General features: G+C 38.4%; 2 protein-coding genes across 2 annotated transcripts; one reads left to right on the plus strand and one right to left on the minus strand.

The window, feature by feature from the left end:
• Positions 1-1,505: 1,505 nt before the first annotated feature.
• LOC149016439 (glycyl-tRNA synthetase / glycine-tRNA ligase) lies at positions 1,506-10,315 on the minus strand. Its single transcript, XM_089154568.1, has 9 exons — positions 9,882-10,315; positions 8,895-9,277; positions 8,658-8,775; positions 8,083-8,277; positions 7,764-7,988; positions 2,864-2,923; positions 2,686-2,766; positions 2,172-2,577; positions 1,506-1,876 (listed from the first exon to the last, which is right to left on the minus strand). The coding sequence occupies exons 1-9, from the start codon at positions 10,254-10,256 to the stop codon at positions 1,644-1,646; spliced, it is 2,076 nt and encodes a 691-aa protein (XP_089010694.1). The 5' UTR covers positions 10,257-10,315; the 3' UTR covers positions 1,506-1,643.
• Positions 10,316-19,747: 9,432 nt separating this feature from the next.
• LOC149016440 (root phototropism protein 3-like) lies at positions 19,748-23,689 on the plus strand. The gene is made up of 4 exons (XM_089155772.1): positions 19,748-20,143; positions 20,235-20,304; positions 20,414-21,655; positions 22,857-23,689. The coding sequence occupies exons 1-4, from the start codon at positions 20,031-20,033 to the stop codon at positions 23,403-23,405; spliced, it is 1,974 nt and encodes a 657-aa protein (XP_089011898.1). The 5' UTR covers positions 19,748-20,030; the 3' UTR covers positions 23,406-23,689.
• Positions 23,690-24,388: the final 699 nt, after the last annotated feature.

A 24,388-nucleotide genomic window follows, 5' to 3' on the forward strand; every position in this document is an offset into this window, starting at 1 on the left:
AAAAATTTACAACATGAAAATAAAGATCGATATACGAAAAATACAGAACAGGAAGATACAGATCAAAGAACAACGTAGAAGAAAAGCGTGTGAAACGCCCCAGAGATTCAACGATATTTCTGGAAAGCTAAACCCTAAATCCCAACTTCGAAGCCCTATAGAGAAATCCAATGACCATAGCAAATACCTGAATCACAATAAAGCAATAAGCTCAAGACTTCAAGTTTTATATAGGTTGAGCAGACCGTCTTTCCAACCATTCTCTTAAGCGTGGCTAGGGCAAAACGAAATAGAGATTTGGGAGTTGGAAAAACGGAGGGGCTTCATTTTGTAAATTAATAAACCATCAAACCCTTACAATGCAAAACTAAAAAAATCGTATTTACAATTAAACCCCTGCTGGTTCGATTTTATTTTGATAACACCATTCGCTACCTGCCGAAGTGGCTGCTACAAATAAAAATTCCATCTCGTACCTGCACGGATATCTATACGTGCATGCATCTATTTTACAACATGTGTTATATAAATAATCCAGCGGTTTAGTTTTGTTTTTTAAGTTTAAAATATTTTTTAAATTACAATCACATTGTTATAGAACAGCCCCTTCTCATATAGATCCCAAAAAGTTCTAAATTCACAAAAATGAGGCCAGCATTCTCTAGTGCATTAATAAAAGGAGATTTTTCCTCTAAACCCTAGCCATAGCCACTGTACTTGCTGCCCTTGTCACTGGCGGGCAGTAACCCATATTTTCCTAGTCGGTCATTCCGTTCTCTGCTACAGACTGTTCAATCAAGAAAATGGCCCCCATGTTGGTAAAGCCCTTACTAATCAAGTTTTTGGAGCTTCAATCTTATGAAAAACCAAAATTTGCAGATTTTAAGATTTTCAACCAAAAATCCGATCCACAATGCATTGCCTGGACGAAGAGGCATAGCCCTAAGAGGGCATTCAAACAAAAAGGAGAAGAGGTGGAAACTCAAGAGCAAGCTTACTATCAAAAGCTAGCCCCTATGACATGCAAAGATTGGACCATCGACTCCATCTTCAACAACCACCCCTACCTCTCCATCAACCCTCAGTCCAATGTGCCACAAAAACTGCAATGGGTGCAGTAACAATGCTGATTCTGGCTATTGCTTCTGCTGGGGCTAGTGGTTGCCACAGCCTTCCTTTGATCATGAAGAGAGCTTTGGCTTAGCAAGTCTGGCAAGGACAACATGAGTAACAGAGTCTGGACGGTACCTGGAATCATAACCGATGTCGATCTCTCAAAGTAATTGGTAAACTTGCTTTCTTCCAAAGCCAACAAAATTCTCCAAGAACCTGAGTTTTGATCTGCTCGTACCTAAAAATTATTGGCAATTCTCCACCTGAGCTGAAACTTTTTCTTCCCTGTAAAGGAGAACTAGTAAAAAGGTTACAAAGAATGAGGGCAAGACAGACAGAATATGGGCCAATATTACAGTTTCAATTACCATCATGTACGCAATAGTGAGACAAACAAAACGTGCAAGTTTCTTTGATGAAATAAAATTCGAACACAAAAAATTACTCTTTTTCTCTGTAAAATCAGAAAAAATTACTCTTACTACAGAACAGGTGAAAGGCTCAACAACATTCTAAACAACTTCTTGACTTCACTCATCAGATGACACATGCGAATGAGCTGGGAATCTCCACAACACATCCGTCCAGGTGCTTGATCCATCAGTCACCTCTTTGACAACAGACGCCACATCCTCTACACCAACACGTATTTGACCTTTGCTGTCTCTTTCTCTGATTGTAACAGAAGACGTTTTATCAACGGTGACTGCAAAAGGTACACCAAGTTCATCTGTTCTAGCATATCTTTTCCCAATAGATGTACCTGTAACAGTCACCAATCAAATTAATTCTACATTCATCAAGTAATGAATCAACTTGACCCAACTAAAAGCCTGACCAATTAAATGGGTTGTGCGATATAAAACCTAGTGGTTCATACACTAGATACATGTTTCCCATGAAAATTCAAAACCGCAACCGTTTCATTTGGTCAATTTCAGGTGCATCTCAAAGGATGGATTGATCTTCACACCCATCAGCATGATTCTGACCTATGAAGCAGTAGCCTTCACTCCAAGTCAAATAATAAGTACAAGCATGCTTTTCTAATTACATACCAGTAATGTCAATCTTGTGTGAGATACCCGCCGCAGTGAGTGACTGAGAGATCTGTTTGGCAATCTCTTCATACTGCTGGTTCTGCACAAGTGGGAAAACTGTGCACTTGATGGGAGCAACAAGCGGAGGAAATCGGAATACATTCAACTGCTCATCTCCAGCTTTACTTGGCCTTGTGTAGAAGGAATGCTCAAACAGGCAGTAGATTATTCTACCAATGCCAAACGATGGCTCAATCACTGAAGGAGTGAAAGTCCGTTGGTGTTCCTTCTTCTTCTCCTTAGATATTGTCACCATGTTTTTCTTAATAGCGACGGCTTTCCCAAGAGTACATACATGGAACTCCACCTCCCCCTTGGATTCCAAAGTGGATTTCATTTCCATAGCTTCTTTTTCATCCATGACCTACCCAAACAGTAGAACAGAACATTTAATTTAAAGATAAGGGGCAAAAGGTAATGGAGTTGTTCTCATTTACTACAATTAATAGCTTTCCCAAGAGACTTAATTTACCTCCAATGCCTCAACGACATTCTTTTGGTTGCCCTTGAATGCAAGACCAAGTTCCTTCTTCACCGGGGTTATGACCAGTTTCTGGGGGAAAAAATCAACATTCATAATTTCCACTATAACTTAGAGATTATGTAAACATATAGAAAATTGATCCGACCATGCACACACAAACAGTTACCTCCACTTCCCTGGGTTCTGAAAACTTTTCATGGGCTATAAGAGGAACACCACTCTTTTCCTGCCATAAAGAGGAAAACGTGTAATTACCATGAGTCAGCAACTATTTCTTCAATCATAACAAATCCTCGGCATCACAAAGCCATGCAATAAAAGCTGGACAAAACAAAAATCATATTTTATCAGACTCTTTGCAGTATCGACACATTTATCTCAGAGCACTATAAATGCTGCACAAGCCTTGGTTCATATTACTTGGAACATTCTGATTATTTGGGGTTTTTCATTGTACACATCTAGGAAAGGTGCATTCCCCCTTGCAGCTGAGGACTCCTTATGTTCTTTGTAATTTTTTATTTTTACTAGGCAGGAGAATGATGTTGGAAATGGAAGAAAGGCAGCGACGCTAGAAGTCAGAGGAAAGGAGGAACAGTGCAACTATTAGGCAAGAGCTTCACTTTCTTCAATTCCTTCGTCATTAACTTACAACAACAATAACACAAGCCTTATCCCAACCAAATGTAGTCAGCTCCTTCAGCTTTGACTTACTCATCTTTACATCATAGCTCTTGACACTGTTCATTATAGTTCTCTAATATCAAAGTTACATCATAACTCACGATTCACGTTCAAAAAATATGGTTTCCGATTCATCTATGTATGACCAAGCTTGATCTCAACATTTCTCAACAACCAGAACCCGTGAAGAAGAAGAAAGAGAAGGTGTCTTCTCTCTCTCTCTTTTTTTTTTTTTTTTTGTGGGGTGCCGGGGGGGGGGGGGGAGCAAACCCAGTGCCAGAGGCTTCAACATAAGTCTGGGGGACGATTTTCCTACGCAGCCTTACCCCTACAATTTTTTGCTGAGAGGTTGTTCCAATACGTGGACCTCAGGCTACAACTGTGTGCCAAGAGCATGACAGAAATGGAGATGAAGTGAGGATGGAAATGATAGGAATATAATTGAATACCTCTATAGTGAACAGCCTCTACTCATATTAATCAACCAACCAATGCATTGTAAGAAACCTACTAGGATACAAATCTAATTATAATAGAAAGCAATAACCAAGAATTTTCACAACAAAAAAATCTAGACAGAAGATGGACTTCCTCTCCCCCCCCCCCCCCCCCCCAAGAAAAAGAAAAAAGAATCCTCTTGCTTTGCTGTTCTTTGATGTATTAGTCCTTCACCAAACAAAGTTTATCAAAGACTACTTTTGACCATGGGAGAAATAAATAAATAAATAATTTGAATAGTCTAAACCCTAGGTAACAACAAAGATCTTATTCGTCAGGGTACCTACAAAGGGTTTAGGGGGTAGAGGGAAATCTTGGAGCTGACATCCCAACAAATAGCTTTCCAAATCTTATCAGTAGAGCAGGATTTGGAAGTCTATCTACGGAAGTTGTGCTCAAACCAGCTATGCAAAATAGTAGCACCGAAAACCAACCAAGCAATAGTGTCACAGATGATCGAGCCACCGAACTACTCATCAGTCAATGGCACTACTCATCAGTCAATGGCACTCCCCATCAAAGGGGATGGTGAATCTATAACAGGCAAATGGAACCAAGGCCAAGGGCCGCCCAAATAGATTTGCTGAAGGGACAAGAGAAAAAGAGGTGATAAGTATCTTCCTTGCTATGGTCGCAAAAAATACATCAGGCGTCAACTGGGCTGTGGCAGCAACAAGGGAAATAGAGGGTCGAGACGCAATGGGAAAGGATTTTCCAAAAAATTACGAGGGAGTGTCTAGGGATACAACCCTTCAACCAAACAAGCATGTACTAAGGAATGGGGGAGAAGAGTTTTTCAGGAAGTGTTACGTGAAGGAGGTAGAGAAAATGTTGTTATTGGAAGGAAGCCAAATGAATCTATCAAGGGGAGAGGGAGAACCAGAAATGTAGGAGGATGGAGGGTTGATCCAGGAGCCACTGGAGATGAAATGAGACAAGGTGTTACTTTTAAGAATGCCGAAAGAATAGACAGCTGTAGCCCCAACACAGTACTAGAGGACACCATAAGGATGCCAAGTATTGAGCCAAAAGGACACACTGGAACTTGACATGATGCTACTGGAAATGGTCCTTCGAGCGACACCCGGGAGGAATTGGATGGGACAGGAGTTGTCCAAAAGAAGTCCAATTTGAAAAGGTAAGAATTGACCCAGTCAACCTAAATGGAATTCTGCTTGGTGGAAATCTATATGAGTTTGAGGAGGCCTGCAGCAATAAAGCCCTTAATCTGGCAAAGATCTAAGCCTCCTTGGGTTTGCAAATGACATTCCAAGGAAGAAGGTGACGATAATGTGTGGACTCTTGCCTTTTCCAGAGAATACTACAGAAGAGGGATTCCATAGTGAGGATGGAGGCTTGAAGGACGGATTGAATGAGGGTGAGCCTCCCAACAAAGGAAAGGAGTTTCCCTTTCCACACTTGGAGACTTTTCTGAATGAGGATGAGCACGAAGGTGTAATGGTGGCTGCTGAGGTATGCTGAGATATTTGACAACTAGGGAGCCAAAGGAGAAGCCAATGGCCTAGAGTAGGGAATTAGTGAGGGAGTCAGAGGAGCCAAAGAGGAAGAGTTTGAATTTAGGACGTTAACCATAGGCCATATATGGCTTCAATGAGGTTCAGAGAATAAAGGAAAGTTTGGCTTTGTAAGAGATCAACAGATAAATCACGAAGGCTAGGTGAGTGAGATCTAGCAGAATACACTTGATAGGGGAATAAGGTGAAGATTGGTCCTGAATTTAATGATTCTCGAGAAAATCTCAAAGAGAGAAGGAGAAGCGGAAAAAGGAGAGGGGCAACATTGTAAAATGACAACTTTGGCAGGGAAGTAGCCCACAAGGCTCCCATAAAAAAGGATCGAATAAGCGGGAGAAGAGATGTGGACGTAAATCCAATGGACAAACAAAAGTAGGGAAAAGCCCATGAAGGAAGGCAAGAAGGGTATCGCAGATGCATTCCTAACAGAGAGAATTGAAAGCCTTATTGATGTCGATCCGCAAAAGAGAACCAAGGGAATTGGATTGGCGATCGAAGTGCCTAACAATCTCAAAGCAGAGCCTGATGCTGCTAGATATGCTTCTACTAGAGATGAACACAAACTGGTTTGGGTTGACAGGAAGCAGGATCACCTTCTGCAAATGATTGGCCAAAAGGTTAATATAAAATTTGATGATTTCACCTGGGCAACACTGAGATGACTGCTAGTTTCTGTAGTCTACATAAGTCTCCCTCCATTTATAATCAATGCAAACCTAATGACTACACAAAATGTGAACATATGCAAACCCAATGGGTATACCTATCGTCAGTTTAGAAAGCTTGATTTGCATTTTGCCTCCATCACAAATTGAAAGGACTAGGTCATGTTGGTAGATGTCCACACAGTGGGTTTAAATTAATGACAGCAGAATCGTAAATAAGCAAGATTCTATAAGCAGATAATAGGATGGTAAAATAAAAGGAGCTCTACAGATGGATGGCATACTTGTAAATAAATGAAAACACAATAAGGGTTTCAATCTATAAAAGAGGGGAGGTTAAACTAACAACAGAAATAGCAGGACTGAAGGGAATTAAACAAAAGAGAAGGGCATGAAGAAAATGAAATCGTGGAGTGGATTTCGTGGACTGGTCACTAATAGTCCTATTTGGACTTGGAGACAAACAACCAAAACCAGTGACTAAAGAGGCTCAAGACTCCAACTTTGAGTTTGACTTGATAAATCAAAAAGATGGGTGTTGCTATCAGCAGTGCAATCAACAAAGAGAAGTCGGAGGAAGCTTCTTTAACAAATATGTAGCCTCCTCTATCTTCTCTTCCTCTGCTCAACGCTCTTCTTTTTCTTGTTTCTGCACTTCTTCTAACAGTCACTCCTACTCTGCTCTCACTGCTGTCTTTTTTCTTTTTCTTTTTTTTTTTTTCCTTCCCTGGTTCGTGCCCAGCGATCTATTGCAGTTCCAGAGAAAGAAAAGGAATGGTGGGATTCTGTCCTGCCCTCTCTCTTGTCCCCAGTTTTCAGGTGTCCACCATTAGAGTCTGAGAGCTGTGAAAACATGGAAGAGGGGAACATGAGAAGGGAAATGAATGGAGGTTTGAGAAGAAGGAAAACCGATTACACAATTCCCCCCCCCCCCCGGGCGGCCGGGGGCGGGGTCCAATTCTGTTCTTCTCCCCCTGCTGGAGGTATACAGAGCAGCAACAAAGAGAAGGATAGGGAAGAGGACTGATGGGGAAGGAGAGAACCCTTTGGCACTGATACCATGAATGGCAGGCCTGAAGGGAGAAGGGGATTGCCTGAAAATTTTAATAAGAGATGCAGGGGAAAGAGGAGAAAGGGGGACAAAGAAGATTGCTCACATGCACCTCAGCACTGGGGCTCTCAAACCATAGCTTGATTTCTTCAATTCAATCCATCCCCAATGATGGAGACTACATCATATAGAAAGAAATTTAAAAGACCCCAAAAACAAAACGAACCCTCTAGCTAGGACTCTGATTCAATTTAGAAAACTACCAAGAAATTAGGAAAGAAATTAGGAAACAAACATCCAACACATCTAACTTAAAAAAAATACCATAAATAAAGAAAGAATTTTCCAATAACATAAATTCCTAATATCTGGCAAGGCCTATGACCCAACATACAACCAGTTCATCTCTATAACAAAGTCCAGTTAGGTTTGGGTCGATCTGCGGCAACATATCTGCATCAATAACCTTTTTCAATGATCTCAAGATGATTGCTAAATAAAAATGAACTTCTATGAAACACAAGAAACAGCCGTACAACCGGGGTGGGGGGGGATGTGATCCTAAAGATGAAGTAAGTTCGCAATAGTTGAACTTTTGCAGTCTCTACATCAATATCAGGGTTGAAAACTTACTGAATGAGCGCGTAAGTCATATGCAGATCTGTCTGCAATACCAACACACTCAATCCAACCGTAGGAGCACTCAATCTCTGCATCCCAACAGTCTGCAGCATAGTGGGCCATTTCATTTGCCAAATGCTGTCGGAAACGCAACCGTTCTTTATCAATTCCCAGTTGAGTAAGGAATAGGTACACTCTTCCAATGAAGTAGCCAAGTGTTTGATTGTTAACAGTTCCCTGCCCAATGGTAAATACAAATAAAACTAAATAGTGAGAGAGCGAGTGAGTGTGCTTGAATGGGGGATTTAAATCACTTCCAAATCAAACCAACCTCATTAACTGCATCACCAATACACATTCTCTTTGCAGACTGTCCAGAAGTTTGTTCTTTCCTTGGAAACATCAAGAACTCCAAGGATGCAATATCACTGAACTTTGGATGTGATTTGTCTTCAGGATCCACAAAGTGCTCAATCTCTGCCAAGGTGAACTCACGAACTCTCAGAAGACCTTGGCGAGGAGATATCTGGGATAAAAGAAGGGGGGAAATTCACTACAATCAGTTACAAAGTAATTGGCCATTCTCTTATAACATAAGAAACCAAGTGCATGATGGAAGAACCCTAATTAAAGTGAAGAGAAGAAAGAGAGGGTAAAAGACAGATAGCATACACACTCAAAAGACTACTGTATGGACTAGTTTAGAGATTAAAAGGTCAAAGGGGCAAGCATTTTTTCTTCTTCTTCTTCTTCTTTTTTTTTTCTTTCCTTTTTTTTTTGGGTTGGGAGGGGGGGGGGGGAGGAGTGGGGAACCCTTATACACTTGCTTTCAAGTGAAATACTTAATTATGAATTCATTCTTGCAAAGATAACAATAACTTTAGTGTGACAGTAAAAGATCGAGACCTCATTCCTAAAAGCTTGACCAATCTGTGCGGCAGCAAAAGGAAGCTTGTTTCCATTAAAATAGTACAAGTCCTTGAAGTTGACAAAAATTCCTTGTGCTGTCTCAGGGCGCATATACCTGAAGTAGATGAATGGGAAGGTATCATTAATGAAGGCTGAAACCAACATAAGTTGCAGCAACAATACCCTGGAAAAACAACACAGAAACCAAATACAATGACTATATCAAGTACTTACCCAGGTATCATGCCAGACGGGCCTATTGATGTTTGAAACATCAAGTTAAATGGATAGGGATCAGAAAGAGGGTTCTTAGTGTCTGGAGAAACTATACCATATTCCTTGATCTTTGCTCCCAACTCTTCAGCAGAGAGATCATCAAGAACTGCAAGAATTTTTTTCAGCTCTGCTGCCTTCTCTGCATCCATATTCAGGTCCTTTTCAAGCTTCTCCTTGCAAAAATCCTTGAGCAAGTGATCGGCCCGGTAGCAAGTTCCTGTCTTTTCATCCTTAACCATAAGGTCTGTAAACTTATCAACATGACCAGATGCCTTCAGCACAACTTCTGGAGTCACACATGGGCAATCCACTTCCAACATGTTCTCCTCTAGGACAAAATGCTGGTTTTTTTTATTAAGAATAAAAAATTAGCCAAGACACAGAACTAAGAAAGACTAATTCCATCAACAAGTTCCGTAAAAGGAGTTCGCAGCGATTCAGAGGAATCAATCAAGAATGTTAATTAACTTCAAATACATAAAGTACTCAAGTAAACAATTGAAATAAATCAATTTAAATACAGAACAACCATGCTCGCTACGTAATAAAGAGTTCAATATCAAGCTGATCGAGAGCAGCAGCATCAAGCTTAAGCTTTTTAACTGATCCAGGAAGACACAAATTTGAAACTACAATACACTTGTAATTCAAGAACCAACCAGTCTCATCGGATTATCTGAAACCTAGGTATTCCACTTAATTACTGTTCTAGAAGGACTACACAGCGTGCTAACATACAAATAATGCATTATCCGATAGATTAGGATCCGCAATATGAACAATTAAAATCATATATTGCACAAAAATGAAAGAAAAAAGAAGTACAAAATCAAACTTGTTCGCTTGCTAAGAAAGCTAGCTAACACTATTCAAAAGAAATTCATGCAAATTAAATTATAAGGTGATCATCGATGAACTCAACTAATAAGCCAAACGAAAACTTACTTGACGCCAGAAAGCAAGGACATTAGCCTTAACTGCACAACCAGGGGGGCCGTAATCGTATAAACCAGCAACACCTCGATAAATCTTGAAGGACGGAATATAGAAGAGCCGCCGCTCCAACGTATTAGCAACGGTTTGACGGAAAGCATCCCTGCTGAGAGCACCAGTACCACTGCCACCAGTGATGGCAGCTTGAAGCTGCCTTTCGACGGAGGATTTCTCCAGTTTCAAAGCGTTTAGTGCTTCGACGGCAGCATCGATCTCCTCCCTTGACGCACCAGAAGACTTTAATTCCCTGACAGCGTTACCTTGTGCGTCAACGGCAGCTTGTTTCTCCGCCATAGCTCTCCGTAGGGTTTCTTCAGAAGCATCCATGGCCACGGCTCGCGCAGTCGCGTCTCTCCTCCACGGTAGTGGATTACAGCGCTTCCGACCACAAATGGTGTTTGGAAGGGTAAGCTAGGAGTGGCCCAACCGGTTTGGTTCGTTTTACATGGTTTTATTGATATTCGCATCGGTTCATATGGTTCACTGAGATTCGGTTGGGCTTGTATGGTTTTAGTGATATTCACTTACGCGGTTCTACATTATGCTGGGGGGGGGGGGGGGTGCAAGTTTGGCCCCCACAGCCCTGGCCTGCCTAAGTCCAAATAGGCCTTTGGCTCAAGATTTTGGCCCTAAGTGTAGGTTAGGGTCAAAATATTTAGGCCTTGGCTAGGATCAAGGCTGGCTTGACATTACTCGTTAGCCCACAAGGTCCATTCCTACCTGTCCCTAATTTTGGCCATAAACTTGATTCTAATCTTAACGCTAATTTTGTCCCTAATATTGACTGTAATAATGTCTTTGATTTTTACCCTGATCTTCATACTAACCATGATATAAGCCTAGATTTGATCTGAATCATTTTAATCATATTAAACTATGAGTTCACTTTTTATGTTATTTTTTAGGGTGAGTTTTAATTAAACCCCTTAAAGTTTGACCCTTACAAACAACCGTCTCCCCCCTGAGAATGTAATCAAGGTGCACGCAAGCTAAGCTAGCCCAGATGAACCTCAGCTTAAAAAAAAAAAAGTTTTGAATAAAGGATTTTTTTTTTTTTGGGGGGTTGAATATGAATACTAATTTATCGAAGAATTGTGAATGAAAACATATTTTATCAATGATAGGACCAGGGATAGGGCCAATCAAGGCTAGGGTCAGTATCAATCCATCCAGACTCGGCCCAATCAGGGCGAGAATGGGTTTGGCTTGGCTCTTATAGGGCTTAGGGTTAGGAACAATAATCCTTAGCCCTGAATTAGAGTCAAGGTGAAAATGAACTTGTATTAAACTATATAGGGTTGTTTTAAGGATTGTAAAAGCTCGGCCTAGCCTGGCGTATTGTAGCCAGTGAACAAAGTGTCAGCAATATATCGCCCTATCGCTGGGGGGTGACACAAATCCCCCCAGTGACACGACATATACAAAAAGTCAACAATATATCGCAAAAAGTCAAATTTTCGGTGATATATCGCCAAACTCACCGTATTTAACAGAATTTCATTCGATTTTTCATTGATTTTTCATTTGATTTTTGTAAAAGTGATGTACCCCCGTGTCTGTCGACAACAAAATGTAAAGCATGAGTTGTACTCAACATAATTATATAATGAATTATAGATTTTAATACTACTTCTCTTCACCAGTTGTGTATTAATTTGTGATCTCTTTACATGTTTACATTAGTTTATGAGTTTTCCAAACTTCTAGTTTTGGTCGAATATAGCCTGGCATGTGCCAATCAGAAACTTTAGATTAAATGATGTTTTAGGCCAAAATAATGCTTCCAGTGTGTTCATTAGGTTAAAATTAAGCTACACAACAAAATTCAAGCCAAAATGACTCTAAATACCACCCGAAACCAGGGGTCAAATTTTCATCGATACCCCTACCAAAAGTTACCGATATGTCAGTGAAATGTCACCATGTCGGTGGTGTCGCCAGTCATCGACACGGAGACATTGTCCGATATTTCGGTCCTTGATTGCAGCTTTATTTTGCTCAACTCAAAAGAAATTTTAAGGTTCTTCCCAAAAAAAAAAGAAAAAGAAACTTACAGGTTAGTTAAAAGTTTTGTTAAGCCCAAACCATGCCAATTAGATGGGCTGGGCTCATGCACATATAGGCCTGGCTAAAGTCATTTTGGAATAGAGAATTTTATTATTATTTTTTTAAATAAGAGGGGTGCTTTATATTAACTTACCCCACACACAGAAGGCCGACTATTAAACTTTTTTTTTTTATCGTTATATGAACAGAGCCAAAGAGAAGTGTCCAATTCGGCAAACCCTTTGATGGTTGGATGGACAATGTCACTTTAATGTTTGTAGTGTGTGACCTTTGTGTTTAGATACGAATTCATGTAAAATGATGATCGTTGTGTTTCATGAATTTTTTTCTTTTTATTAGTTTCCATGGTTTGACACTAAAAAATTATTGAAAAAAGTTTCAGAGATATTTCAAGATAATTGACAAACATAGAGACCTCAAAATTATGTTAGACTAACAACTGCCTCCTTTTCAATAGAACCATTAATTAGTTAAAAAATAATAATAAATATACCCTTAATTATATTGTTCACTATATCTTATAATACAAAATAACCAACGAAGAAAAAACGAAGCAATTCATGGAGGAAGAAGGAAAATGAAATTCAAGATTTTGTTTTACTAGGGACAACATTGTAAAATCACAAGAAATTAAATGTAAAATAAGAATTAGAGTAAATTACAGTGGCACCCCAAAATAAAGGCTTTAAAGCACTAACACCCCACTTTATGTTTAAAAAGTACAAAAATCTCAAAATTGGATTTTTATTGGATATATTTGTCCAATTTGTTACTGAAAACTTTTCAGGCACTATTGATAATTTTGAAAATAAACAGTGATTTAATTGTTTTCAGTGATAAATTTGACAAATATATCCAATGAAAATTCAATTTTGGGGTCGTTTTGTTTTTTAAACATAAAGTAGGGGTGTCAAGGCTTTAAGGCCTCCATTTGGAGTGCTAGTACAATTTACTCAAAGAATTATAAAATTATATAATCATGACTTAACAAAATTTGTTGATGGAATATACTAGTGTTAAAATTTAAAATACTTTTATTACCGATTTGGCACATTTTTACCGTCCTCATACTTCTTGCCAATTATCTTAAGGTCTCTAAATTTTTTTTTCTCCAAAATTATAAGATTTTATTACTAACCACGCAAAATACAGTATCAATAAATGGAAAATTCTTGGCTACTACCCACATTACATTCTTATCTGTAGAAATAAATTCAAGTCCATATCCTTTCCATCGGGCAGCCCGTCCCCCCCCCCCCCAACCTTCACTCATGGTCTGCTAAGGGTGTCAATTGCGTACCGAAACCATACTGACCCGCACCATACCGTACTGAATTAAGGGATATAACTTGTAATTTTACAATTAAAATACTTTACCTTTACCCTATCTCTAATTCCCTATTTAGGTTTTTCGTTTCATCATTCACTCCTCTTCTTTGATTTATTTGTTGTCTTCTTTTTCTTTTATTTTTTATAAACCGGTGGTTCGACCCGTGTCGTACACCTGGCTGTTGTGGGTGAGTCTCCCAGTGGAGATTTTTTGCATCCACAAGGATTCGATATCGGAGCCTTGCTTAAGCGAACCAAGTTGCTTACCACTTGGACCAACCCTTGTTGGTATTTGTTTTGCCTTTACTAATTAGATTTACTTGCTTAATCTCTATTAATTTCAAATTCTATTGATTGGTTGATGACAATTTCATCAAGATCCTAATAAACTAATAACAACAACGGCATAAGTTTATTTGTACCAAAATTGTACCACACTAAAAACCGTGTATAAACCGTTTTCCCATACCGATTTAATACCAAAATCGTATTGAACCGTTTTTCTAAATACCAAAACAGGTACGGTACAATTCTGGTTTTTAGTCAGTATTCAAAGTTGGTACCGTATCGAAACCGTACAGAATTACCAAAACCATACCGATTGACACCCTTAGGTCTGCCCATGATACAATAGAAGGCATGTCTCAACCCAACTATGAAGGTGAAAGGATAAGGAGACAGCCTGTCCAGACAAAGAGGATCTGAATTCGATTCATAATTAAATAGTCTTCCTGATTTTTTATTTTTAATTCTAATAATTCATTAGGTGCCAATAGGATAGCTTCTAGTTGCTATCAAAATAGATTCTGTTTCCACAAAGGGAAAAGAAACTTTGATAAGAAAACAGAAAGACAAATTAATTTACTGCAAAAGTTGTATAACAAAGGTTGAACAAATCAAACACAAAAAAGATGGAGATATGGGCATGGGGTTGGCTGAAGATCAGAAGTGACCGTTTGTCATGAGAAACTCCGGCAGCCAAGTGAAGCAGTCCATGTGATCAGACCAATGTGGGTGACCATCTTTAACGTTTCTCTTTCTCACCTCTCATTCTTATCCAGATTTGTCTTCATTATCATATCCATCGTTCTCATATGAAGGGCAATCAAGAACTTAACCATATATGGAGCCTGATGGGTCACCTTTCATGAATGATTTTCTCTCCACTTGTGTTGTTGCTATCTGATGCTTGTTTGCCCATTCTCTCATCGTCTCTTCCATCGCTGTTAATATGAATTGCAGATCATACAGAGTCACACGGGTTCTTCCTTGTTCCTTCAATTCATTCTCTCCTGCAAGTAATACTCAGTGCCAAAAGGCATGTCTCTTCATTTGTCACCATCACCTTCATCAGCATACCAGGAAGAAGAAGATAGTGGAGTGAGCTGCAAGGCACTTCCTTTTTTCACAGAAGGGATTAAGGCTCTTTTTGGTATCATTTATCATTGTCAATTATGAGAAATTTTCATTATTTTAAATTGTTTGGCATCTATTTTGAATTTTATTTTTATTTAAAATAATGGAAAAACCTCCAAAATCCATAATGAACTTTTTGTCCATTATGGATTAGAATATTAAATTCCATATAGTCTTCTTTTGTTTCAGTTCACTTTAAAGTTCTATAAGTAAGATGAGGGTAAAATAGTCAATACACATTCTTTTATATCAACAATACTTTTTCTTTCTTTTTTCACTTGTTTACTATCATTTTTAACAATTTTTTATCTTGACACCAAACTTATTTTCCATTTCATAATTTATTTTTTATACCTTAATCCTAACCATTTTATCTTTGAGCTTGACTCAATAATTAGGATTCATTAAGGATATGGCTAATCTGGGCCAAGTCTAGGGCTAATTAATCAGATAAGGTCAATCGCAAAGAGCGGGATTAGAATGGATTTGGCTTGGCCTTGTAGGGCTTAGGGTCAAAGACAATAATCATTGGCCTTGAATTAGGGTCAGGACAGGAATGGACTTATATTAGAATATACATGACTAGCTACGCTTGATATTGCAAAAGTCCGGTCCAACCCGGCCCCATTGCAGCCTTGACATAAATCTTTTCTTTTTTTCATCATCAACGTCATAGCAACTTCTAGAAGATTTGTTCAAATCCATGACCTCTTTGATAGAAGCAAATCCAGGGCAAAACAAAGTCCTCATAGATCGATAATATGGGTAAATTCAATAAATAGTTTCCTTTTCCCCTCCCCCACCATAAAAGTGTAAGTTTCGCAACAATAATGACGGTGCGTTTGGATGATGAGACTCATACTAAACCCAAATAGGGCTTGGATGCAAGATTTTGGCATGGGGGTAAAGAGATTCGAATGGATGAAAAATCTATATATATATATCCTCATTTTTGCCCTCGATTTTAACCTTAAGCAACAAATAACCAAAATTTCTTTCGACCAATCTGTATAAAATGCATCTCTTGAAAAGTCATCGATATGATAATTTAAAGGGATAATCGATGGTCCAAGTCTAGGGCTAATCTGATTTTATTACTAATAAAACCAGGGTCTTTACAAAATTACTTGTTGCCCCCTTCCTTATAACGGTGTTAAGTAGCCGTTAAGTTTGAATATGTAATGTCCATTTGTCCTTCATTAAATTAAGGAATCAAAAGACAGGATACTACCCCATTTATAAAAACATTTAAATGTCAATTTTAGCTAACTTCATTATTTTGAATTAAAAAAATATTGGTTTTCCACCTTCACTAAACTTATTTATTTTGAATTAAAGAATTGACAAAATTCAATTATTTGTTTCAACCTTCTCCTCAGCAACCCGGGAAGGAAACCGCGAAGGCCTTAAAAGGGGGCTGTAAGATTGGAAACACATGACCTCCCCATGGGAGTGTAGACAGCTTTATAACCCCATGGCAAAACAAAATCATTACCGGAAGATCGAATAATCATGGTAGGTGTTAAGTCAAATTTGAGTTGAATTCTATCTTCCCTCCCCCACCATTTTAATTGTAGTCAAGTCATTATTTCTTTATCAATAATGATTTTTTTTGGATGATTAGACTCACAATTAATTAAGGGATTATAATGACATTAGGTAAATGAGTAAAGAGATAAAGTAAAAGGTATTCTGAATTTTTAAAAAATGTATATCCACATCATCTTTTCAACTAACGAAAAAGGGGGCATTAGTAATATAGACCAAAATTACTTTCGACCAGTAATTCTGCATAATACAAGATACATCTCTAATAAAATCAAAGTGGGGCAATCGTAATTATCCCTAATTTAAACTATATGAATATATCTTCAACCCAAAAAAAAAAAAAAAAAAAAAACCCACAAACAAACTATATGAATATCTTGGTATTTCTACCTTAGACTAAAATTTCTTAATTATACAGCAAAGAATAAAGGAATCTAAAAACCTGTTTTTTTTCATCCTATTAACCTAGGGTAATGATCGTTTTTGGGTTCTAAATCATTAGACACCAAAGCAAGGATCATTAGCTATTTCAAAACCCTAACTTATGCATTTTATTGCGTCAATTCGGCCGAAAGCTGTAGGCCACCACGACTACGATCCAAAATGACATGTGGGTGGGGTAGCCAAGGTAAGGGTGTTAGAGGAGGGCCTAGGTGGGACAAAGGATATTATGGAATGTCAAGTATCCAATGAAGAGAAGAAAAAAAAAAAGACCACCTCTCCTTAAGATTTGAGTTATTGGTCTTCAACGACTAGAATGGTCAATCATCATACATTATGAATGGTCAAGGTCATCCCACCTATACTTTGTGATAGAAAATTTTGAACTCAAAAGACTTGTAAGAAATTTGTCAAATAATGAAAAGGAAAAAACATCTAATGAGTTTGTTCTACAAGGTGATAGGGTCTTAATTTTCAATTAATCTTAAAAAGAAAGAAAAAAATCAGTGAAATGTAATGTAGTTAATCTTGGCCACTAGTTGATATGCCATTTCATCTGTCTACTCTCGAACCACTAGGTGTAAACGTGTGACACTTTCCTTTTCCTAGGGAATTTTTTTAGCTAATTCTTTGCCAATGGCTTAAAAGATGGATTTTCATTACTTTTTTTTTCCTTTTTTAAGTAAAAAGATTTTTACTACTTCGATCCAAACAAAATTTGAAAGTAGATCACTTTTTCTTCACTTGATATTTTCCAACATGATTCTTTTAGTTCAGCTTTCAGAAATTTGTAGTTTTTTTGGAAAAATTGTTTGGTTGCTGTGCAATTAATGTGCATCACCTGGAACGGTTGTTTTCACACTTTTGAAATACGGATAGTTGAGATCTCGATCTTGATTGTTCGTAGCATTGTGCTCTACATTAATTGTGTAGCCTTGAAAGTCAAGCCGATTTTCTTGTGGCTCTCCTTGAGGGTTGGTTTTGGGCCTTTTGGTTGATGATGGATCACAATTGTAATTTGAGGTGATGATATCAAAATAATCTCTCAGTAATTGGTTTAAGATTGCGTACACGAACTTTGCTCGTGTGAACGCCTTCAACATCGGTCACTGGGTTCACGCTTTCTTTTTTTTGCTCACCTTATTTTTAATATAAAATGGTGAAAAAAAGAGGGAAAAGAAAATCAACAAAGGATTAGTGTAAGTATCAAATGAGATGGATATCTAATGATACTATATGGATGGTATAAAAATTGCTGAGAGCTTAAATTTAAAAAATAAAAATAAAAAGTATCAATTGGAAATTGACTCTCTCTAATGGTATACATAGTCTCCACTGTTAGAATTAGAATACCGAAGGCACCGTTTAAGACGGACCAATATCAAACAATAAGATAAAGAATCAGAAGGTAAGATAATCTTATATTAAAAGCACTTACTAGTATGAAGAAGAAGAAACGAAAATAGAACAGCATGAACTCGAATATGGTGAGTTGAGGTGTACGAACAGTACGTTTCCTTAACATATTTGAATGGCCCTTTAAGTACATACTGTATTTGACATTGGCGTTTTCACCTCCAAGATACAACAATTCTTTTAGATTTGAAGGCTAGTATTCCAACAGATTCTACTTGCAAATGAGTTACAAAGGTAGTATACAACACAGGAAGAGAAGAAAGCAAAACAATCAATATTATATATGTCCCATGGCTTGGTCGGACTAGAGTCCATGGACCATGGCCTCGGCCTAACTCGGCGCGTGCACGTGATCCATATTTAACTCTCAAACGGCATACACCCCACTTAAGAGCAATCAATATATATATACATATAATTGATATTATCATTAACTCCATACGATGTGAGACTAAACAAATATAGTAAATTAAATTACCTTGTATGTGCCGAACCTTGGATCGGAATCTTTCCATCAAGAAGAGTTCTATAGAGGTAAGATCAAACAAAAGTCCTAAAATAAAACTTGGGAGATATAATTTTAACGTTTTTGAAACTTATATAAATAATATATTAGAGAAAGAAAGAAAAAGAGAAAGAAGTATCAATTGGTTAAGACCAATATTTCTTAGTATGAGGTCAAGAGTTTGAAACTCCTTAGCCAAGGACAAGACCTTGCATGGACCTATACGAATATCAATTAATGAGAATTAAATCCCTACAGCCCCATATTCTGGCCACCAAAGGTAGAGGAGATCCGTGAAAATTGACTACTGTCATTAATTGTCATAAACAAAGAAAGACAAGAGGGACAACAAATTATGACAAAATTAAAGTGATGATCCAAATTTATGGAAAAAGGCAAAAATAAATTGACTTCAAAGGATTGCCAGAAGGACCATTGCACAGAGGAATCCGGATCATCACCCCGTCAGGGGAGCACAGAGAGGAATCCGGATCATCACCCCGTCAAGGGAGCACAGAGTGCTCCCCGACGGTTTTACCACCACAAAATCGGTGGGGCCCACAGGTAAAAAAAAAAAAAAAAAAATAAAAACTCCCATCACCCAACCCCTGCCCCCCTATAATTTGTGGTGGTAAAGCCATCGGGGAGCACAAACGAGTTGAGGATCCGGACTCTGCACAGAGAACCTGAGTCTGATATGCATTCACTTACTTCCGTTTTTTTGGTAGAACTGTTATGCATTCAAGTTCACAGAGACCAGGAACCATTTAATGAGATCTGGTCCATATAGAGTTCCCAATTAGTTTTCTTTGAGATGTATTCTCTTTTTAAGCATTTGAATCCTGAAGATGCAGAGAAGGTAAAGTATATGGGATTTCTTAAATGATTAGTAATTCTGTAACTCATCTCCCTGAGAAGTTTGTTACCTGTCATTGGTCCACAATACAATCTGGAAACTTAAAAAACCTGAGAGAATTTATAGTAGTTAGAAAAAGAGAGGGAGATCCTGTAGCAATGGAAGGATTGCACCAAAGAGAGAAAGTGACACTTAAAAAGGAGGCAGAGAATGAAAAATTCTCCACTCCATGTGGGAGAAGGCACCAGAAAGCCAAAGTTAAAGCAATGCAGTCAAATGATACAAGAAAGTGTGTCAAGCCCACTACTCCATAGCCTGTGAGAGTTCTAGAAGATCTGGCAGAACAAGACAATCTGAGATAATTCCAAGTAGCCCATGTGGTATTCGACAACTTCTCCTTCTCCTTATCTTTCCTGTCATATATGCCTTTCTCTGTTCTTCTGTTCAATTCTCTGGTCTACATCTGTTCTGAAGATTCTAATCTAAAGAAAACCCGAACAGTTCTAGCTTTCTGGTTTCTATCATGTGGGAATCAGAGAGTGAGTCTATTGGGGGAAGAAAGTATGGCGATGGAGTCCTCAATTCAAGTAACCATGGAGTGAAGACTAATGGGTTTGAACAGAGAGATCAGTCATGGTAACTCCACACTTAAGTCATGTTGATCTGTGAATACATTACATTTGGATTCTTAAGTTCCTAAAATAAGTTGGCTTGTCCTGTAAAATAGGTATGTTGCCACTGAAATTCCAAGTGATGTTCTAGTTCAAGTTGGAGATGTTAGTTTCCACTTACATAAGGTAACTATTACTCTTTGCAGAATTTTCTATAATGGGTTTTTTACTCTTTATGGTTCCCTTTCTTTCTGTTGTTTTTAATCGTTCTTCCTTAACATTTGTGTAATGAAAGTATCCCTTGCTCTCCCGGAGCGGAAAGATGAATAGAATCATATATGACTCACGAGATGCAGACCTGAACAAGATAGTATTGGATGACCTTCCAGGTGGAGCTGATGCATTTGAGCTTGCAGCAAAATTCTGCTATGGGATTGCAATTGATCTAAAAGCTGCAAATATCTCGGGCCTTAGATGTGCTGCAGAGTATCTAGAGATGACAGAGGACTTGGAAGAAGGAAATCTCGTATTCAAAACTGAAGCATTTTTGAGTTATGTGGTCTTGTCTTCATGGAGAGACTCGATTCTAGTGTTGAAGAGTTGTGAGCAGCTCTCCCCATGGGCAGAAACTCTCCAGATTGTACGTAGGTGCAGTGAGTCCATTGCCTGGAAGGCCTGTGCAAACCCAAGAGGTATAAGGTGGGCTTACACAGGAAGACCAGCAAACTGGAATGAGATGAAAGAATCTAGTCCCGGTAGAAATCACCAGGTACCTCCGGATTGGTGGTTTGAAGATGTCTCAATTCTTAGGATTGATCACTTTGTTAGAGTTGTTACAGCAATCAAGGTAAAAGGAATGAGATTTGAGTTAATTGGAGCAGCAATTATGCATTACGCATCCAAGTGGCTACCAGGGTTGATGGGAGAAGATAAGGAAGATGAAGGAAGTATCAGCAGCTGGATAAGTGGGCTTCACCTGATTGTTGCAGGTACTAAAGAAGATCCACCTGGTGTTCATGTCAGAGAACAAAGGATGATCATTGAAAGCCTCATTAGCATAATCCCACCACAGAAAGATAGTGTCAGCTGCAGTTTCCTTCTTCGGCTTTTGAGACTGGCAAACATGTTAAATGTTGCACCTGCTCTGGTCACTGAATTGGAGAAACGTGTGGGGATGCAATTTGAACAGGCTAATTTGCCTGACCTGCTTATTCCTTCATATAACAAGAGTGAGACCTTATATGATGTGGATCTTGTTCACAGGCTTTTGGAGCATTTTTTGGTTCAGGAACAGACAGAACCTTTGAGTCCAAGCAGGAAGTCTTTCTCTGAGAAGCACACATATGAAGGGACTCTAAGAAGTAATGCACCTAATGCAAAGATGAGAGTCGCAAGGCTTGTGGACAGTTATCTTACAGAAGTTGCCAGAGATAGAAACCTCCCCTTGACAAAGTTCCAAGTCTTAGCAGAGGCCTTGCCTGAATCTGCTAGAACTTGTGATGATGGACTCTACCGCGCAGTAGATTCATATCTCAAGGTAATTCAATTCTGAAATCACTATTCTCATAAGAAAGTTTTGGCTTTTCTCTGCACAGTTTTCTATTTCAAATCTTGAGCTCTAGACCTGTATGATAGTTCTGTCCTTTTCGTAGTACACTTTAGCAGCATTTCAAGGCTTCCAAGTACATGGATGGTTGTTCATATGATATATGAAGATAACAAACATCTTTTTCTGGTTAAGCATAACAAACAAAGTAACAATATAAAGGAACTGATGAAGTGACTTCAGTAGGACAGAAATGATAGAAGACACATATGAAGATGCTACCCCCCCCCCCCCCCCCCCCCCCCAACAAAAAAAAAGGAGACAGAGAGCTTCCAATGCAATAAAAACCAACGCCAGAATTTGTACAGAACAGAATAATCATAGTCTTAATTTGTCACAATCATCAAGGTCAAATAGGGTTCTTGGTAGCAGATACCTAGTCATGTAAAGAAATGATAGTCATATATAAGATCATACATGTATAAAACAAATACATTTGTACACAGATGAGTTCACTTGCAGAGCTCTTCTAAACAGAAAAGGGCTACTTCCATTCACTGGCAGCAATAGGTAGTTCGATACAAACATCAATGTACAGTCTGGAACAGCAAATAGCCACTACAGTGAATATTGGTACACACTTTGCAATAGAATATTACATGTAATAAGCTGCACATATGAACCTATCCTAGATCTTTCCATTTCCATGAAGATCCGGGTTCAATCTGGTTGAGCATCAAGGTGATTTTGTTCCCATTCCTATGTATATGGGTCAGTGCAGCATTTCCACTGATATTGTTATGATCAATCAATCATCAATGGGACCTGGATGGAAAGCGTTCCTGCCTCTATCTTAGCTGGGGTAGTCCCTGTTTCTGGTGTTTCACAACTTTCATTGGATCTCCTAATGTATGTGCCAGGAAGTGTATGCCTGTCCACTTCAGCTAAAAACTGCAAAGAATTCAGTCCAAGGTCAAGAAGTTGGATCATTTCAAATGGAAAGAAGGAAAGATATATACATCAAAGAAGCCATAACTAGCCAGAAATAGCATGAACCTGAAATTGAAGCAGAACTTTTATTCCCTATATCAAACAATACTTCATCTAGAAAATGAAGAATGAATAAGGTAGCTCTATTTGATTTTTTTTCCTTCTTCTTTTTACTCCTCTTTACGAATTTACAAATTCACAGGCCCATCCAACACTCTCTGAGCATGAAAGAAAGAGGCTCTGTCGTGTGATGGACTGTCAAAAACTATCCATGGATGCCTGCATGCATGCTGCACAAAATGAAAGGCTGCCACTGAGAGTGGTTGTACAGGTCCTATTCTCTGAACAGGTAAAGATAAGCAATGCATTAGCAAACAACTCCTTGAAAGAAACCGGAGAATCTTATTACCAACCGATGGTATCAACCCGGAAGGCCTTACTTGAAGAGATTCCACAATCCTTCCAAGAAGGATGGGCAACAGCAAAGAAGGACATTAACACCCTTAAGTTTGAGCTTGAGAGCACCAAGGCTAAGTATGCCGAGCTTCAGCATAACTTTGAAAATTTGCAGAGGCAGTTTGATAAGATGTCAAAGCAAAAGCAATCATCAGCATGGAGCAGTGGTTGGAAGAAGCTGAGCAAATTCACTAAAATGACAAATGTGGAGACTCAGGACATTGGTTCACAGAACCACCCATCCAAAGAAAATACAAAAAAGACTACCAGAAGGTGGCGGAATTCTATTTCCTAAATAATCAGGCATAGGTTAAGGCAATAGAGAGTGTTTTTGCGAGCTTTGAGATGGTGTCGACTGGATATCTTACAAAGGAAAGGGGAAGGCTGAAACTGCCTGGTCTGAAGAAGTGAGAAGGCAAATGAATATCAACTAGTTCACAGCTGCTATGGATTTTAAGAGGAATGTTGGAGTCATTCTCACATTACTGGTTTGAGTTAGAAAAAGCTTGTGATCCACATCTTTTTTTGTGTCAATTTTTTCTCTACAGCTACTTATATTTCTTCTGTAATATTTTGTTCAAAAGGGAAAAATTAGCATTGGAATACTTCAAATGAAGCCTAAAAGTCCACAGTTCATAAAGTAAATCAAAACATATGGGTATGAAAGAGAAGAACAGAAAAACAACAAAAGAATATTGGAGGAATTATTCATGCTGTCTAGCAAGTGAACAGTAATGCTTCGTATATAGTGGTCATCAAACTTCTGTTTTTGCAAATAAAACCTCTTCAACCCAATGAACCATTGTATGAGAACTTCAAGCATTAACAGTCACTGGATGCAATATTTTCCATTTAACCAGCCAAGACTAGATGTGACAATGCTTAAAAAAAGAGAGAAAACACAAAACAGGCTTTCTACCAGTGGTGATGTGTTAAAAAAACACCAACATATAATTTGATGACAACATCAATGGATCTCTTAACAGATAAGTCCAAAGCATGAAACCAAGTGCAAAGTAGCATATGTTCTCTGGGTATTAATGGGAATAGAGCTAGAGCTAGTCTTCATAAAAAGATAGAAGAATGGTACTTGCTATTTTGCTTCGAAACATTTTGGTACTTCCAATTTCTCATAGATAGCTCAAATAAATTTATGTTCTTGGATAGTTGAATCTGAACAGTCGGGGTATTGTGGATCAATTAGCTGTTTCTCTTCAATGATCTTCAACAATGTCAATAGTTCTAATTTTAATCACACCATAGATTTCTAGGCAAAAC

This window comes from Hakea prostrata, chromosome 5, assembly GCF_041222555.1.
Source record: "Hakea prostrata isolate BN-2017 chromosome 5, UWA_Hpros_2, whole genome shotgun sequence".
In the NCBI taxonomy this organism is placed as follows: domain Eukaryota; kingdom Viridiplantae; phylum Streptophyta; class Magnoliopsida; order Proteales; family Proteaceae; genus Hakea; species Hakea prostrata.

Excerpts from the sequence above, each read along its gene's own strand:
- LOC149016439 (XM_089154568.1), bottom strand. The coding sequence starts at position 10,256 with ATGGATGCTTCTGAAGAAACCCTACGGAGAGCTATGGCGGAGAAACAA. Across the intron at positions 2,924-7,763 it reads ATGACTTACGCGCTCATTCA|GAAAAGAGTGGTGTTCCTCT; the intron begins GTAAGTTTTCAA and ends TCTTTATGGCAG. Across the intron at positions 1,877-2,171 it reads ACACAAGATTGACATTACTG|GTACATCTATTGGGAAAAGA; the intron begins GTATGTAATTAG and ends TGACTGTTACAG.
- LOC149016440 (XM_089155772.1), top strand. The coding sequence starts at position 20,031 with ATGTGGGAATCAGAGAGTGAGTCTATTGGGGGAAGAAAGTATGGCGAT. Across the intron at positions 20,305-20,413 it reads TTAGTTTCCACTTACATAAG|TATCCCTTGCTCTCCCGGAG; the intron begins GTAACTATTACT and ends GTGTAATGAAAG. Across the intron at positions 21,656-22,856 it reads CAGTAGATTCATATCTCAAG|GCCCATCCAACACTCTCTGA; the intron begins GTAATTCAATTC and ends ACAAATTCACAG.